Source organism: Macrotis lagotis, chromosome 8 (genome assembly GCF_037893015.1).
Source record: "Macrotis lagotis isolate mMagLag1 chromosome 8, bilby.v1.9.chrom.fasta, whole genome shotgun sequence".
Classification (NCBI taxonomy): Eukaryota; Metazoa; Chordata; class Mammalia; order Peramelemorphia; family Peramelidae; genus Macrotis; species Macrotis lagotis.
Genome location: NC_133665.1, coordinates 43,073,075 through 43,091,779, shown reverse-complemented (window position 1 = coordinate 43,091,779; position 18,705 = coordinate 43,073,075). Strand labels below are relative to the sequence as shown.

Sequence of the window (18,705 nt, the reverse complement as noted above, 5' to 3'; positions counted from 1 at the left end):
CTCAGCAATTCCAATTCTAGTTATATCCAGAAGAAATTATATAAAAAGGGAAAAGTCCTACATGATCCAAAATATTCATAGCAGCTCTTTTTGTAGTGGCAAAGAATTGGTAATTGAAGGGATGTCCATCAATTGGGGAATGGCTGGTATGATACATGAATACTATGGAATATTATTGTTCTATAAAAAACCCATAAATGGTCAGACTCTAGAGAAGCATGGAATGATTTACAGAATCTCATGCTGAATAAAGGGAACAGAACCAAGAGAACAATGTACACATCAATAACAAAATTGTGAGATGAAGAACCTTAATGGAAGCAGCTCCTCTCAACAGTCCAGACACTTAGGACTACTATATTAGACCAGCTATGGACTATGCTATCCTCATCCAGAGAAAGAAAATCAAAACAAAACAAAACATACACACACAAAAAAACCCCCAACTGCTCATAATCTGATGAATACTTTATAAAAATGCTTTCTTATGCATCTCTTTCCCTTAATCCTAATTTCCCATGCTGAAAATTACTAATCTGTAAATATGTTTATTAAAATATGTATGTACAATGCTAACATGCCACTGAGGTGAGGGAGGTGGGAAGGGAGGGTGGAAGGAAATTTTGTAACTTAAAAATATACATGTGTATATGGATGAAAATAAATTTATAAAATAAAAATAAAATATTGTAAACTCCTTGAGGGCAGGGGCTGTCCTAGCACAATGCCAGCACATAAATAAATAAATTTATTTTGTTAAAACAAAATTTTTAAATATAAAAATTAATTTAAAAAATAAATTAATAAAACAATAAACATTAATAAATGTTTAGTGATTAATATTTATTGGCTAAACGATGAAGAGTGAAATGAGCTGAACCAGAAGAACAATCTATACAATAACTACATTTTACAGATGATTAATTTTGAAGATCTTAGGAAATCTAGTTAATACAGTGACCAACCACCTCTTGAGAAGTGAAAGACTCAGAGCACAGAATGAGACATAAATGGAGAAGGAGGGAAGGGAAGGAAATAAACTTTTATATAGTGTCTACCATGTGAAAGAAGCAGATAAGTGTCTTAGATGATAGAGTACTGGATCTGGAGTCAGGAAGACCTGAGTTTCAATACTGCCTTAGACATAAGATGTGTGAGTCTCAGCAAATCACTTAACCTCAGTTTACTTTACTAGAGAAGGAAATGGTAAACCACTTCAGTAACTTTGCCAAGAGAATCCCACAGATAGTATAGATAATGGAGTCATGACTGAACAACTACTCTCTCTCTCTCTCTCTGTCTCTCTTCTTTTTCTATTACATATACACACAAACACATGTGTATATATATATATATATATATATATATATATATATATATATATGAATGTACAAGGAACTGTGTGAATTACTTTATAAATATCTCATTTGATCCTCATAATGACCCTGTTAGGTGCTGTTATTGTCATTTCACAGTTGAGGAAACTGAGGCAAACAGAAGTTAAATGACTTGTCCAATATCTCACTGCTGGTATTTGAAGTCATATTTTGAATTCATTTTTATTACTCTAGGCCTGCCACCCTGTCCATTGTACTACCTAGTAGCAAAAAATGGCCAGTGCAGGAATGAATATATTTTGCTTTGATTGTACAGATTTATAATAGAGGATTTTGTTTTTCCATTTTATTCAATGGAAAGGTAGAAGGTGGGGAGCACATTATTTTTTTTTAAACACAGAAGCCAGAACTAAGTTTCTGACTGATTGGGCAGGAAACACATTTCCTGCTTAAATAGGGGACAGGGAATGTAATGGCTTCCTCCATGGCTTGGAGTAATAGAAGGAAGGAATGTTTCGGTAGGGTTGATCTCACCAAACTGTGTATGTTCAGTACTATACATTTCATCATTCTCTCCCCAGGACCAGTCAGTCTGCAGAAACAGTCACCTAATCATCATAGTCAGCTGAATTTGAAAAAACTGGCGTGCCCAAGCCAATCTGCCAACATCTCTCCTCCATATATTCCCTTCTTCCTTGTCCCTCTCCTCAGGTGCTTCTCTCACAGAACTCACTGTGAAGAATTCCAAAAGCCTTCCCACAGTTCTTGGTCTTAGAAGCTGGTGGAGTTCTGAAAGAGTATCTACTGCTTCATGGCCCTGATATAGGGTCAGATTTTGATCATAGGTTTACCCCTGTACTTACTTGTAACCAGGTTGTATTCTCCAGTAGAATTTAAGGCCCTTAGCAGCAGGGAATTGGGTTTTTGTTTGCTTTTGTATTCTAAGCATCTAACACAGATTTGTGCATAGTAGATGTTTGTCAAATTGTATGGAATTAAGGAATCTCTTTTTGAACCTCAGGTTGCTACTTCAGTTTCCTCATCTGTAAAATAGGTATCTTTAGGGCAGCTAGGTGGCACGGTAGATAGCATACCAGTCCTGAAGTCAGGAAGACCTGAGTTCAAATCCAGCCTCAGACACTTAATTACCTAGCTGTGTGACCTTGGGCAAGTCACTTAACTCCATTGCCTAAAATAAATACATTTTTTAGAAAATAAGTATCATAACAGCAGGGTTGTTGTGAGGATCAAATGAGATAGATTGCAAAGCATTTCAAATAGAGCTGGGCACATGATAAGTATTGTTGTCACTATTATTAATATTTTCCTCTTCATAACCAAACAGAAATAGAGAAAGATTATTTCATATAACCTCCTCTGGGTCTGTGTAAAGTCCACAATGACATTTTTTCAATCAGGAAAAGGTTACTCTGGCAACCATCCTTCCCTGTCAAACAGCTCATTTTTCATCAAAGAATAATTTACAGTGAGAATAATTCCTTTAATAAGCTTTGCCTTTTTAAAAGTTAGACTTTACCAGAGATCTTCTTCTAATTTTAACTCCTATCACATGAACATAAAAATCATAAAATCATAGATAAAAAGTACACAAGAAATCATTTGATACAACCCTCTCATTTTACAGATATGGAAACTGAGACCCCTTTTTTGCAAGGTAGTGGGATTAAGTGACTTACCCAAGGTCACACAGTTAAGTGAGTATTAAGTGTCTGAGGTCGGATTTGAACTCAGGTCTCCTGACTCCAGGGTCAGTGCTCTTATCTACTGAACCACCTAACTGCTCCTCTGAGGCCTGTTCTTAAAAAGGTCTTGATTTTTGCTTTTCCTCTGAATATTTTAAATCTACTTGAACAGATCAGTTTTTCAATATCTATAACTTAATGGCTCTTCAGTGGAATACCTTAAAAAGGCTCCTTATGATAGGATATAATATTTTCCTTGAGGCAGCTAGATGGCACAGTGGATAGAATACTGGGGCTGGAGTCAGGAAGACATGTTCAATGTGGCTTCTGGTTCTTACTATGTGACCCTGGGCAGGTAACTTAACCCTATTTGCCTCAAGTTTTCTCATCTGTAAAATGAGCCATAGAAGGAAATGGCAAACCACTCTAGTGTCCTTGCCAAGAAAACCCTATGACACATGGGGTCTCAAAAAATTGGTCATGATTGAACAACTATGTTCCTAATGGTAGCAACTGTTTCATTTTTGTTTTTGTATTTCTTGTGGTTGGTATATAGTAAGTACTTAATAAAATATTTGTTGGTTTGTTGGTTGCTTTATTTTACTAAGTTAAGAAAACATTGTAGCTGAATAAGTTCCCTCATACTTCTCAAGGGAATATGTTGTTCTGGTTGTGGAAGAGGTATATAATTATAGTTTTTTTAAAAAAAGAAGACATAGTACCTTCCCTCAACTCAAATTAACAAATTGTTAAGTTATTAAATTGTTAAGTTCAACAAACTAACAAATTAAGTGTTGACTATGGACCAGGGACAATGCTAAGTGGGGGCTGACAAAGGCCAAACAGTCCCTGCTCTCAAGAAGCTCAAGATCTAACAGAGGAGATCATAAAGGGAATTAGGAAAGGTTACTTGAAAAAAAGGGAATTTTAGGTAAGACTTGAAGGATCAAAGAAACAAGAAGATGAGAAGGGAGAAAATTCCAGGCATGAGGGATAGTCAATGAAAATACAGGTAGTAAGGAGATAGGGTATCATGTGGAAGGGAGCAAGGAGACCAATGTCACTGGATTATAGAATATATGGAGAGGAGTAAGAGAAGAGAAAACTAGAAAGGTAAAAACAGGGCCAGATTATCAATGGGCTTTAAAAGTCAAGCAGAATATTTTTAAATTAATATTTTGAGGATGTTAGGGTGCCACTGGAACTTATTGAATGGACTAGGGAGAAGGACAGACATGATCAGATCTATGATTTAGGAAGATCATTTTTGATAGATGAATGGAGAAGGGACTGAGGTGGAGATAGACTTAAGATAGGGAGACCAACCAAAAGGAAACTGCTGTCTTGTAGAGGAGATAAAAATAAAATAAAGCAATAATGTTGTGACATAAGATATAAGGTGTAGTTCAGATTATACATAATCCTTTCCCTTATGTGAAACAGTAGAAAGAATTTTGGTTTGGGAATTAGAAAGCCTAGGTTCAAATTCTGTGACATTGGACACAGACCTCAGTTTTATCTATAAAATTAGCAGGGGACAGACAGGAGGGAATCTGAGATCCTTTCTAACTCTAGAGGCATAACCCTTATTAACTTGTCAGAATGACAACTCTTAAGGAAAAAAAATTAACTACTAGTGATAAAGATTTATGAGAATACAAAATATTACACAGGTGAGTAATGAGATTTATGGACAACATGGGAAATACAATTTTACACAGCTTACTGTGAACCCTCAGGCTATGGTTCTGTCCACTGCTCAAAGAACCATGATGGCTTCCAGTTACTTACAGGATTAAGTCCAAACTCTTCTTCCTGACATAATCCTCTGTTCCTGTAACAAGTTTCCTCATCACCCACATCAATTTCTGTCCATGAAATACCTTCTATAAAAATCCTTACCTGTAGTTCAAGATATAATTTACTCCTCTCCTAGCTCTGCTTTTCTCTCTGAACTTTCCCTCTATGTATTAGCAGGTCTCATCTTGTGATGTGCTGCTACTCTATAACCTTCTCACCCATGAAGATCCCTCCATTCCTGTGGCCCCCAACTCTGATTGGCAAGTTTCTCCCAGGACCACCTCCATTTTGAGGAAATGCCTAGCCCAACCATGCTCACTCCACTTCTCTTGCAGCTCTGATATGTACTCTGGACTTCTCTACTCCTCCACTGGTACCTTCTCTCTACCACCACCAGAATCAACACCACCTCCACCTCCACCTCCATCACCACCACAACTAGTATCACCTCCACCATCAGCACCATCACCATCACCACCACCACCACCACTAACTACCAGCACCACCACCTGCCTTGCTTTTCAGCTTCTTTTTATGTGTAATCTTCCTCCATTAAAATGCAGGCTACTTGCAGGTAGGGATTGTCTTTTTTTTGGCTTATTTTTGTATTTCCCAAGGTTTAGTAGTGCTAGTACATAGTAAACACTAAATACTTGTTGACTTGAAGTCTAATTCAAATCCTGTCTCTTGTATTAAATGCTTTCTGACTCTAGTCTGTACTGATTATTTCTTTCTCTGAATTCAATATAGAACCCTACAATTTAGTCACACACACACACACACACACACACACACACACACATACACGCAATATTGAATTGTTATTGGGTGATTCTTGTTTCCTCAACAACACAGTAAGGTTTTTTTGAGGGCAAGGACTTTGTCTTGCTCTTTTTTTATATTAACTAAACTGCATATTACAATACAAACAGTATTTAATTCATTTAAAAAGGAGCAAGAATTTTTGTTTGATAAGTTTAAAGGGCTAAAAAATTGTGCATACTCTTAATTCTGCAAAATTACTACTAGGTTTTTATCCCAAAGAGATCTTTAAAAAAAAGAAAATGAATCAATTTGCACAGTAATATTTATAGCAGCTCTTTTTATGGTAACAAAGAATTAGAAATTGAGGAAACGTCCATAGATTGGGGAACGGCTGAACATGTTGTAGTATATTAATATAATGGAATATTATTGTGCTGTAAGAAATGATGAGATGGTAGATTTCAGAAAAACTTAGACTTATTGATAAGAGAAGTGAACAGAACCAGGAGAACAATGTATACAATAACAGTAACACTGTATGATAATTATGAAGACTTAGCACTTCTTAGCAATAGAATAATCCAAGACTCCAAAGGACTCATGATGGAATATACTACCCACATCTACAGAAAGAGCTATAGTTCTGAATGCAAATCAAATACTATTTTCACCTTTTTTGGGGGGGGGTGATTTTTTCTTTTTCTTGAGTTTTTCTTTTGTTCTGAATCTTCTTTAACAAGTTGATTAATATAAAAAATATGTTTAACATGATTATACATATAATAACCTATATCAGATTGTTTACTGCCTTGGAGAGATCAGAGGGGAGGGAGGGAGAAAAATTTGAACACAAAATCTTATAAAAATGAATATTGAAAGCTATCTTTACATGTAATTGGAAAAAATAAAATATTATATATAAAAAAGAGGTTTTGGTTGAGTATATACTTCATTTGAGCTAATTTTATGCATCATCAGCTTTAAAAGTTAACAAAATAGTGGAATATATGTTATCCAGATACCAAGAAAATTATAGTAGTCTTACTGTATTCTTCATTGATCAGAATATTTCTGGAGAGTTGTATCCAATTTTGTTTAATTTGTGGAAACAACATTTTGAGAGAGACATTAATAAATTGTAATGCAAGCAAGTATGTATAGGTAGTAAGGGGGTCTGGAAACCATCATCCATGAAGAATGATTAAAAGAATTGGAATGGTTTAACCTGAAAACATAATATCTGTCTTCATGTAAAAAGAGTGGAGATAGCTTTGTTCTCCTTTGCTTTAGTTATCAAAATAGTGCCTCTGAATAAAAAGTGCAAGGAAGATTTCAGCTTAATTATTTCTTATAATTTTTTAACTAGAGCTATTCAATAATGGAAAAGGTTACTTCTTTAGAAAATTCTAATTGACTAGAGTTATTTAAGCAGAGGTTAGTTAAACATTTATCATGGATGCTATAGAAAGGATTTCTGTATTCTGTTTAAGATTGGATTTTTTTTGTTGTTATTGTCAATCAGTCATTCAGTCATAGTTGAAGCTAAAGTTGGATTAGATGAATTCAATGGATCTTACAGGGTAGAATGAAAGTGGTATAGTGAGCTCTTACCCACAAACTTCGCCAAACTTTCTCTAGAAAATACCAGAACAAATCTTGATAAGGAAATATGGAAAAAGTCATAGTTAATCATTTATACAATTCAGTTTGTCATAAGGAAACAAAAAAGGAGTTCTGCAAACAAGATGGGCTAGGAGCTTTGCCACATGAGCACTTCAGTGCCTAAGGAGAGGCTCTGCCTCCTTACCAGAGTAAGTAGAGAATTCAGACTCAACCCAGGCACTTCTAGACCTATTCTTAGCACAGAAAAGGAGACAGGTACAAACTTGCTTGCTTTGTCTATTGCCTAGTTTTAGGTCACAAAAAAAGAGACCCAAAGTAGATTGAGAAGGGGACCTGCATAGGGGAATGGCATTTCTAGGGAGGAAGGCATTTGACAGTGTGATGAGGAAAGAAGTTCAGAAGCCAACAGCAGTAGCAGCAGGAGTATGGCCAAGACCTCTGATTTAAGAGTAGAATCTGTTCTCATCTCAGCTCCTAATCCAGAATGCAGAAGAATTATCAAGTCAGGAATTTCAGACCAAAGAGAAATCTACAATTTTGCCACTGGAAACCAAGAAAACTCTCCAGGTGGCTAATAGGGATAAAGTCCAGTAGCAGTCTACTCTTGTACAAATTCAAACCCGGCAGAGGAACTCGTAGAGTTCAGATCCAGGAGAAAAGACAACAGTTTTTGATCTAGACTTTGGAAGCACTGAAAGTTTGTAGGTCCCCAGCCTCTCTATGAGACCCTGGAATAACACAATATTCAATACTCCAAGAAAACTACAATAAGACCAGACAAGGTCATCTCTCCAGAAAGGGGACACTAATATCAAGTCTGAAGACATGAAGCAATTTGGAAGAATGTATTAAAAAAAAAAGAATGCTAACATAATGAACTATTATGATGGCAGAAATGCTCAAGTTACAAATAGAGAAGAAAAGAATGACTTCAAAATATCTATAAGCAATGCCTCAGAGTAAAACACAGCTTGAGCATAAACTCAACTAGAATTCCTAGAAGAAATGAAGCAAGAATTTTTAAATGTTTTTATATATTCCTAACTTTGGGTCCAATATTCTACCCATTGCACTACATAGTTGGTGCTAAAGTTGAATTACATGAATTCAATGAATCCTTCCAACTTTAAGATACCATAATTCAGGGTAGAGTGATAGGAAGTGGTATAGTGAGCTCTTACCCACACACTTCAAACATTTTATATAAATGTTAAATATTTTTATTTAAATGGAATGGAAGCACTTGAGGTGACAAAATGAAAGTTATAAAAGAATTGGAAAACATGGCACAAGAAGTTAAAAAAAAAGGTTAACCAAGCCATAAATTCCCTCAAAATTAAAATGGACCAAAAAGAAGTCATTAAGTACATGAGGCAACAAGAATTCAAAATCCCAAAATCTAAAGTCAAAACTAAAACAAACTCAAAATATTGAGGAAAAAATAAAGAAAATATGTTATCTCATGGTAAAAACCTGAGGAGAAGATCAAGGAGAAAAATTTTAAGAATCTTTGAACTATCTTAATGTCATGACTATGAGGGGTGGGGGGGGTCCCAGACATCATGTTTCAAGAAGTCTTAGAAGATAACTGCTCAGATCTCTTGGACCAGAGGGCAAAAAAAAAAAAAAAAAAAATAGAAAGAATCCATCAGTCAACTCCTGAAATACCAAAATAACAACAGCCAAAACTCAGAGCTTCTAGGTCAGTGAAAACTACTGCAGTCAGAAAAAAGTATTCAAGTACTGAGGAATCAGTACTTGATGACACTTGATAGAGATGACATATGATTTATCAGCCACCAAGTAGAGAACTTGAAATATGATATTCCAACTATTGTTCTATGAGAAATCATGAATAGGTGGATTTTAGAAAAACCTTGACAGATTTATGTGCTGATGCTGAGTGAAGTGAACAGAACCAGGAGAACATTACACATATTAACAGCAACATTGCCTGATGATCAACCATGATAAATTTTGTTCTTTATGCAGTGCAAATGCCCAAAGATAATTCTAAAGGACTTGTGATGGAAAAACATCATTCACATTCAGAGAAAGAACTATGGAGTTTGAATGCAGAGCAAAGTATACTATTTTTACTTTTTAAATACTGGTTTTGTGGGGGGGGTTTGGCTTTCATCATTTTTTCCCATTTTCTTCCAATTCTTCTTTCAAAATATAATATGGAAATGTGTTTAACATGATCGTACATGTATAAACTATATTAGATTCCTCGCTATCATAAGGAAGGGAAAGGGAAGAGAAGGTAGAAAAATGTGGAGCTCAAAATCTTAGAAAATGAAAACTGTATATGTAATTGGAAAAAATAAAATTAAAATAAATATGATACTCTAGATGGCAAAAGACATGAGCTTACAGTCAAGAAGTACCTATGGGCCGCGCGCGCTGCGCCGCCATGGGCCTGCATTCCAACCTCTCTGTGTGAGCGCATTACATTGCAGCTGTGGCCCTGGCTGCTGGGACTGCTGTGGTGGGGTACCTGGCTTACAAAAGGTTTTTGGTGAAAGAAAAGCGCTTCAGTTCCATGGTCAACCTCACCATCCAAAAAGACAACCCCAAGATTGTCCATGCATTTGACATGGAAGACTTGGGAGACAAAGCTGTATATTGCCACTGTTGGAGGTCCAAGAAGTTCCCATTCTGCGATGGAGCCCATACAAAGCACAATGAAGAAACTGGTGACAATGTAGGACCTCTGATCATCAAGAAAAAAGAGGTGTAATCGGTGGACAGTGTGGATTGATTTGTCCTCATGTTGCTGATTGTTATACAAGGAATTCTATTACTTCTGTCCAGTCCCCTTTCTCCCCTGGGTTCTCAGTGTGGTCTCGTGTAAGCTAAGGCTTTCATTTCTGTGCCTTCTGCCTCACTACTTGTCCAACACCTTGGTGACACTCACTGTAAAGAACCCTCCTGGCTTTTGAGGTTTTTTTCTGTCTTGTAGGGATTGTATTCATCAGTTTCTTGAAATTTTAAATAATGACAGGATATCCTTGAATCTGTATGTTGATGTTAATATATTAAATTATTTTCAAAATCAAAAAAAAAAAAAGTACCTATGCAGCAAAACTGAGTATAATACTGGGGGAGGGGAGAGGGAAGTTGAATTTTTAATGAAACATAAGACTTTCAAGCATTTCTGATTACAAGACCAGAGCTGAGGAGAAACTTTGAAGTTCAAATATAGGAATTAAGAGGAACATAAAAAGTGAAGATGAATGAACAATGATAAAGGGCTAATAAAGCATAAACTGCTTACATCAGATATAGGGAGACGTATGAATCCCCTCTGATCCATATCATCATCATCAGGACTCATACAGGCAATCCAATTAGATAAGGCTTGGAAGTAGTTAAATCTTGATAATTTTAAGAAAAGAATAAAAAGAGGGGGAAGAGAAATACACTGAGATGGGGGAGAAGGAAGATTAGGAGAAATTATGTCACTTAATCAAGGTTCATATGTAGATAGTTATACAAACAAGTAGGGAGGTGGCTGAGACATAATGAACTTCACAATCATGAGCAAAAGAAGAATACAACTGGATGGCAAAGCATTGGTGAAATGCATTTTATTAAACAAGAAAACAAAAATAAGAAAATAAGAGTAAAAGGGTAAACAGGATAAAGAAATTAAAAGGAGGAAGGGCAAATTAAGGGAGTCACTCTAAATAAAATGAACTCTAAGGATGTACAAAAATATTTGCAGCTCTTTTTGAGGTAGGAAAGAACAGGAAGAGAGGGTGCCCACACACTGTGGAAAGAATAAACAAGGTAGATATTTAAATAGGATGGAATACTATTGGGCTAAACTCTTAGCAATGAAATGACCAACAAAGATTCCAGAGGTCTAATAAAGAAACATGCCACATATCTCCTGATAGCTCTCTATCAGGACTGAAGGACTGAGAATATAATTTTTTCGACTTAGTCAATGTAGAAATTTGCTTTGACTATATATTTGTAATAACTTTTGTTTTTCTTGTGTTCTCAGTAGTAGGAAGACAGAACAAAACTACATATATATATATATATATATATATATATATATATATATATATATATATATATGTGTGTGTGTGTGTGTGTGTGTGTGTGTATGAACCTAAAAGAGACTGGTTCTATAACTGACTGACTTGAGAGTTTAAAATTATTTACTAAATCAAAATGTCTCAGTTAGATTGCTGTTCACAACCAGTAGCAAGATGTTTGCAAGAATTATCTCATTGCTGTAAAGACTATTAGACCACTTTCTGTGGGGGTGGGGGGAGAGAAGCAAGATTAGGGGAAAAATTGTAAAATTCAAAAATAAATAAATAAATATAAGAATTATCTAACAATAATAATAATGTTTAGGTGGCATAGTGGATAGAGCGCCAGCCCTGGAATCAGCAGGAGCCGAGTTCAAATCCAACCTCAGACACTTAATAATTACCTTGCTGTGTGGCCTTGGGCAAATCCCTTAAACCCATTGCCTTCAATAACAATTTTTAAAATAAATAATAATAAATAATAATAATGTTTGTCCTTCATTCCCGAAGAAGACCACACCATCAAGGAGGTGGTACCATGATAAGCACATGAATTGGATTTGAATGAGGGGGTGCTGCTTCACTTTACTTTCCGGAGTCATCTGGATCCAGTGGCCAGACCCTGTATGTGAGGCAATCCAGGTTAACTGACTTGCCCAAGGTCACTGAGACTGAATTAGAACTCCTGTCCTCCTGACTCGATGACCAGTGCTCTATCCCCTGCCCCATCTAGCTGCCCTATTTCGATTTTACAGATGAAGAAACAGATTGCAAGAGGTTAAGGGACTCGCCCCGCGTCTCACCCGGTTTCAGAGCTAATAAGCGCTTGAGGAAATATTTGAATTCAGGTCTTCCTGATTCCAGATCCTGTGCTCTATCTATGCCCAGAACCATCTAGCTACTTCTCCACAACGCAACAGGGAACACTAGAAGTTAAAGGGGAGCCCCTCTCCCCCACTCATAAGAAACCGATTCCTCTTTTCCAGGTCTGACCCCTTAACGAGGATGGGCAGAGAGTTCACAGGACTTGGATCGAGTTAGACACAGTTTGCAGAACTTTCTCTGTGTCTTCCCCCGGCCTCCCCAAGCCCGCCGGATGAGTGAATCAGACAGGGTGTGACTGGCAGAGGTATTCGGGAAGCCGGGGGCTAGGATTTCCACAGGAATAAATGAAAAGGGGCCCCCAAAGGCATTCCTTGGCAGGTAGAACTTGGCCCCGACGGGGTAAAGGCTCCCCGGCCTCCGCTGCCTGGGCTCTGGGGCCCACCCCAGGGGGGGCTCTGGCCCGGCAGTCGGTCCAGGTGCGCCCCTGGGTGCCCCGGGACCCCAACGCCTCCGCGGCGCGCTGCCTGCGGGGCCTCGGAGCTGGTAGAGCCGGGGCCACGCGGCGGCGGCGGAGAGGGGAGGGAGGGCTCTGCTCGCCCCTCCCGGGGGCGCGGCCCCTCCCCGCGGCGGGGGGCGGGGCGGGGCGGGGCGCGGCGGCGGGGGTGACGGCCGGGCCGGGCCGGAGTGTGGCGGCTCGGGCAGCGCTCCGGCCTGCTCCGCCCCTGCTCCGGCGCGCGGGCACCATGGCCACTTCTCCCGGCGGCGGCGGCGGCGGCCCGGGGGGCTCCGCGCTCCGCTCCCCGGACTCCGGACTGGAGATCCAAACTCGCTCGGTGGAGCAGACCCTCCTCCCGCTGGTGTCGCAGGTAAGCCCGCGCCGCGGGCGCCGCGGCTGCCACCACACGCGTGACTCCTGCCCGTCCCGCCCCCTCGGCCCCTTAACGGTTTCCGAGAACCGGGCTGAGGGCGTGGGGGAGGGGCCGGGCGCCGCGAGCCCCGAAGTTTCCTGTGGGGCTCCGGGCGGAGGCGGGGCCGGGGCCGCTGCCCGGGCGGAGGCGGGGGCCAAGCCTGGCTCCGCGGCGGCTCTTTGTGTGCCCGGAGGGCAGGCGGCCGGGCGCGAGCCGAGACGCGCCAAGGAGCTGCCCCGGGACGGCGCCGCGGGGGGGCCCAGCCCCTGCAGCCTGGGGGGGACAGTCCCTGCAGCCTGGGGGGGCAGCCCGTGTAGCCTCGGGGGGGGCAGCCCTGGGGGGGGCAGTCCCTGCAGCCTGCAGCCTGGGGGGGCAGCCCGTGTAGCCTCGGGGGGGGGGCAGCCCTGCAGCCTGGGGGGGCAGCCCGTGTAGCCTCGGGGGGGGCAGCCCTGCAGCCTGGGGGGCAGCCCCTGCAGCCTGGGGGGGGACAGTCCCTGCAGCCTGGGGGGGCAGCCCGTGTAGCCTCGGGGGGGGGCAGCCCTGCAGCCTGGGGGGCAGCCCCTGCAGCCTGGGGGGGACAGCCCCTGCAGCCTGGGGGGGTCCAGCCCCTGAAGCCTCGGGGGGGGGGCAACCCCTGCAGCCTCGGGGGGGGGGGGGCCCTGAGCTGTCTGCGTGGAAGCGCGTGCGGGGACTTACTTGAGCGCGTCCTGAAGTGGAGACGCGTTCTTGGGACTGAGCTTTAAAAAGGAGATTGAGATTACGGAGAAAACAGCCGAGAGGTTTAAAAATGCAAATTTAAGAATACCGGTGGCCCTTTTTTTTGCTGATTATCGAAACAAAACAAAACACCACCTTGGTTCTCGTCTTGGAGGTCGCTTATGGGCTCGGACTATTCGGAATAATTCAGTTCTGTGTAGCAGTCCAAATTTAACTTTATCATACTAAATTTCTTGTTTTTTTAAATTACTTTTTTTTTACAAGGCAATGGGGTTAACTGTCTTGCCCAAGGCCACACAGCTAGGTACTTATTAAGTGTCTGAGACCGGATTTGAACTCAGGTACTCCTGACCCCAGGGCCGGTCCCCTATCCACTGCTCCACTTAGCCATTCCCTCATACTAAGTTTTAAAAAGTTTTAGGGGTGGCTAGGTGGTGTAGTGGATAAAGCACGGGCCTTGGAGTTAGAAGTACCTGGGTTCAAATCCGGTCTCAGACACTTAATTATCTACCTGGCCTTGGGCAACCCACTTAACCCTATCTGCCTTGCAAAAAAAAACCCTAAAAAAAAGTTTTAAGTAATTTAGTAGACTTTACCAAAGGAGATACCATTTCTCTCAACCTCTGATCTTCTCAGACGAGTTATCTACGTTTTGTTTACTGTTTGATACTTGTTTTTTTCTTGTTCCTGTAAATTTGGCTTTCTCCCCAAATCTTTGAAACAGCTGCCTCAAGTCATTAATGACTTCTTTTTGGCCAAATCTCATTCATAATCATGTGTCTTGACCTCACTTCTGCCTTTGCTAGTATAGTCATTCCTTGTTTATTGAAACTCTTTAGACTTGTAGCTTTCTAGAGGTTATGCTGCTGTCTCCATTCTTCTCAGATTTCCCTGACCTCTCTTTCTTTGTTTTTTTTTCCTTTCTACTCAAAAACTATCTTTGAACTCCCTAGGCTTAGTTTTGGGTCCCTTTCTCATCTGCCTCCACACTCAGTACCTTGGGGAATTTAACAAAAATGTATCTGCTTACTTAGTAGATACTAAATACTTTGCTCCTTAATTTACATCATCAACCTAGCCCTTTCATGCTATCCTTTTTAGGCTACTTGGATGTCCCTTTGACATTTTAAACTTAGTGGGTATCCCTATCCTTTAATTTTGCTTACTTAGTTGATACCAAATACCTTTATTGCTCCTTAATTTACATCTTCCGCCTAGACTTTATACACTGTCCTTTTAGTTTACTTGGATATCCTATTAACATTTTTTACTTGCTGTCCTTGGTATCCTCATCCTTTCAGCATCTTTTATCACTAACTTCAGTTTTGAAATCTTGAAATCTCTCTTCTGTGGTTCTTACTTTTTTTCTCTCTATTCCTCCTGTCCACTTCTCTCCTTAAACCTTTTCTATTCATAAACTATAACTTAATACTTACATTAGATTGGAATGGAAAGTAGGACTTGTTGGTTCATAGACTTTAAGACTAAACTGAGGAGTTTGTTATTGATAGAATAGTAGTGGAGGTTTATTGTTGCAGGTTTATTATTAGGGAGGTGATTTGATAAGAACAGTTATCTGAAGAAAATTTATTTTAGCATTCCATATAAGAAGGATTATAACTAGAGAAGATAGAAACAAGAGCAGCAGTACTGTTAGAGAAACAAGACTTAGAACAAGTTGGTACAGGTACACCCCACCCAATGACATGAATTGATTCCATGAAAATAGGACCCTAGGCAAAACATTATAGGAGGCAGTACTACAGCAACAATGTTATAAAATGGAGATATATTCCTCGACAGGCCAAATTTAAACTTAAAATAAGTTTTTACAGAGACTTGAGACTAATAAGAAATTGAAACTTTGATGCAGAATTGAGAGAAGTAAAACTCATAGGAGATGGATGATATTGGCACTACATTTGGCAGGGAGAAAGAGATAGCTGTGGTGTGAAAAAAGAGGTGAAGTGAGAACTGGTGCTGTTGTGACCAGAGCCATTTTGGGGCAGCTCATCTATTGACAAAAAATAAGAAAAAGAAAGGAAAAGATATATATATATATATATATATATATATATATATAGAGAGAGAGAGAGAGAGAGAGAGAGAGAGAGAGAGAGAGAGAGAGAGGTTTTGTTCTCCCTTTTCCTTTGTCTTGGCAGAAAAATAAACTCAACAGGGTTGTAAGAACACCAGTAGAACCAAGCACCTTTGCAATATTCCCCTTTTTTTCCTTTCCTAACCTCCCCAAACTTGGAGCATTATTATTTGATGGAAAGAGAACCTCAGAGAGGTCACTCTACTAGATAGCAATAGCAGTCGGATAAGCACAGCATATGACTTAGGATTTTAGGACTTTGAACTGGAAATGGAATTAGTCCAATTCCCTTATTTTCTAGATGAGGAACTAAGACCCAGAAAGGGTAAACAGGAGACAAGAGTAAGTGGAAGAGTCAAATTTGAACTCAGGTCTTCATATTTCATAGTGTGACAACAGGTTCAAGATATAGAAAAATCTTTCTAGTATTAAACTTTCTTCTACTTTTCAATGATTTAGAAAGCAAGAATGTTGCTTTAAAACACATTGCAGTGTGTTTTGTTTAGTTTATTTGTATATATTATTATCACCATTGTTATTATTTTGAGACTGAATGTCCCTATCTTACCTCTCGTGGACAGCCACTCGTGGGCCTGGTCCCAATAGTTTTTTTTTTTTCAGAAACTAGTGCTCTATTTTTCTTTTCATTTATTTATTTTGAATTTTACAAATTTTCCCCTAATTTCGCACCCCCAGAAGGCATTCTGTTAGTCTTTTCATTGTTTCCATGGTATACATTGATCTCAGTTGAATGTGATAAGAGAGAAATCATATCCTTAAGGAAGAAAAATAAAGTACAAGAGATAGCAAAATTACATAATAAGATACAGTGTTTTTAAATTAAAGGTAATAACTTTGGTCTTTGTTTAAACTCCACAATTCTTTCGATGGATACAGATGGTATTCTCTATCACTGATATGCCAAAACTGTGTAGTGCTTTATTTTTCTAACTCATCCTGTTTACCCCTTTGACATTTTGCTAAGCCATAGCTCCGAGGAGCTTACCATGTTAGTGCCAGGCTTATTAATGTGGACACCAAATGATTTTAGCTCTGGCAGCTCAGAACTCCTGAATTCAAGAAATCCATACCTTAGCACCCCCACTTCTCCTAGCAGCACACTTAACTGGTTAGCATGTTATTATTGTATCTTATTTCTAACAGTAATAATAGTATATGATATAAAGTATAAACCATATTAAGGTCTATAAATTTAAATGATGTTGGTTGGATCAACATTTTGCAAGTATATACATAGGCTTTGAAAATAGAAAATTTTAGAATATAGAAACTTAAAAGCTGGAGAGGTCCTCAAAGTTTATAGTGGTCCAACTCTCCCTCTAAAGTACGAATCTTTTCTGTATCATTCCTAACAGTTGATTATACAACTTTTACTTCAGTATTTCCATTTAGTAAGCTCACTAATTATTTGTTGTTCTTCACTCATTTAATTGTAGGCAATTCTTTATGACCCCATGGATTATGATGATTATGGGGTGGTTTTGAGGGGGGAGGGGAGGGATTGGCAAAGATCTGGAGTGGTTTGCAACTAATTATTAGGGAAGCTTTTTCATTATTGGGCAGTTCTAATTGCTAATCTTATCCCAACTTTCTGTAACTTTCACCCTTGATCCCATTTTTGCCTTTTTGGAGTAACACTAAATATTCTTTCCTTCTCCATGAGAGTCTTGCAGATATTTGAAGGTAGCTATTCATTCAACAAGTACTTATTGAATACTGTCTCTGTGAGAACCTGTATCACATAATGGATAGAGGGTCCACCAAGAAATCAGGAAGACTTGAATACAAATTCTGCCATTGATACTGGCCAAGTAAATTACTTAACCCATAGTTAGTTTCTATAACTGTAATTGTAGACAGAATTGTCTACCTCAAAGGCTCAAAGGAAATAATGTGTGTGTATATATATATATATATATATATATATATATATATATATATATATATATATATACACACACACACATATATGTATATATGCATTCATATATATGCATATATATACACAAATATGTATCTATGTGTGTATACATACATGTCAGCTTTTTGCTTTATTTTTATTTTTGCAAAAATTTGTGTTTTCAGGAATTTCTGATGTAGAAAATCTCTTCACCCATGCTGATCATTAGCAACTTCTCTTTGCTATTACTTATAGAAAATTGCATGTGATACCAAGAGGCTAAACTATTTGCCCAGGATTGTGTAGCTATTATATATGAGTAGAAGGAGTTGAATCCAACTTTTCTTTTCTTAAATGCCATATGTAGGAAGACACCATGCTAGATACTATAGCTCTTGTTTCTCTTTATTTTTTTTGTGTCTCTTCCTCAAGCCAAATATCCTTGTTCTTTCAACTGTTCCTTTCATGTCACCCTTCCAAAGTGAAATTTAGTTGGTCAATGTTTCTCTAAATGCAGATCAAAGCATACTATTTTTCACTTTCTGTAATTCTTTTCATGTCTTTTTTTCCTTTGGGTCTGTCTTTTTTCACAACATGACTAATTATGGTAATATGTTTTGCATCATTGAACATGTGTAACAGATTGCTTACTATCTAGGGGAGGGGGAAGGTGAGAGAGGGAGAGAGAAATTTGGTACTCTCAAGTTTTTTTAAATGAATGTTAAAACTTGCCAAATGTAACTAGGGAAATATAAAATATTTTTAAATGTAGTGTCCATAATTAAATAGTATTTCACCTATTGCTCAATCAAATTGATAGAATGTAGATATATTTCTTCCTGTGCTCTGAACACTAAGATGACCTTTTTTTAAAGTACCAACATCTTATGTTAGGCAGTATTGACTGTGTGGTCAACTAAAAAGCCCAGATAAATTTAACTTGAACTACTGCCAAG

At 38.9% G+C, this 18,705-nt stretch overlaps 2 protein-coding genes and 1 pseudogene across 5 annotated transcripts in view; 2 read left to right on the top strand and 1 right to left on the bottom strand.

Moving 5' to 3' along the window:
- The window catches only part of ABITRAM (actin binding transcription modulator), a 181,352-nt gene that overhangs the window by 22,485 nt on the left and 140,162 nt on the right, over nt 1–18,705 (bottom strand). The window lies entirely within an intron of this gene.
- On the top strand, nt 9,645–10,251 carry LOC141494749 (CDGSH iron-sulfur domain-containing protein 1-like; annotated as a pseudogene).
- CTNNAL1 (catenin alpha like 1) overlaps nt 12,777–18,705 on the top strand; it is a 101,098-nt gene continuing 95,169 nt past the window's right edge. The window contains exon 1 of one of the 2 annotated variants that reach the window (XM_074196754.1): nt 12,777–12,971. In XM_074196754.1, coding sequence (XP_074052855.1) covers nt 12,849–12,971 — 123 coding nt within the window. In that variant the 5' untranslated portion in view covers nt 12,777–12,848. The remainder of the gene's footprint in view (nt 12,972–18,705) is intronic. The other variant, XM_074196753.1, reaches the window with a different exon arrangement.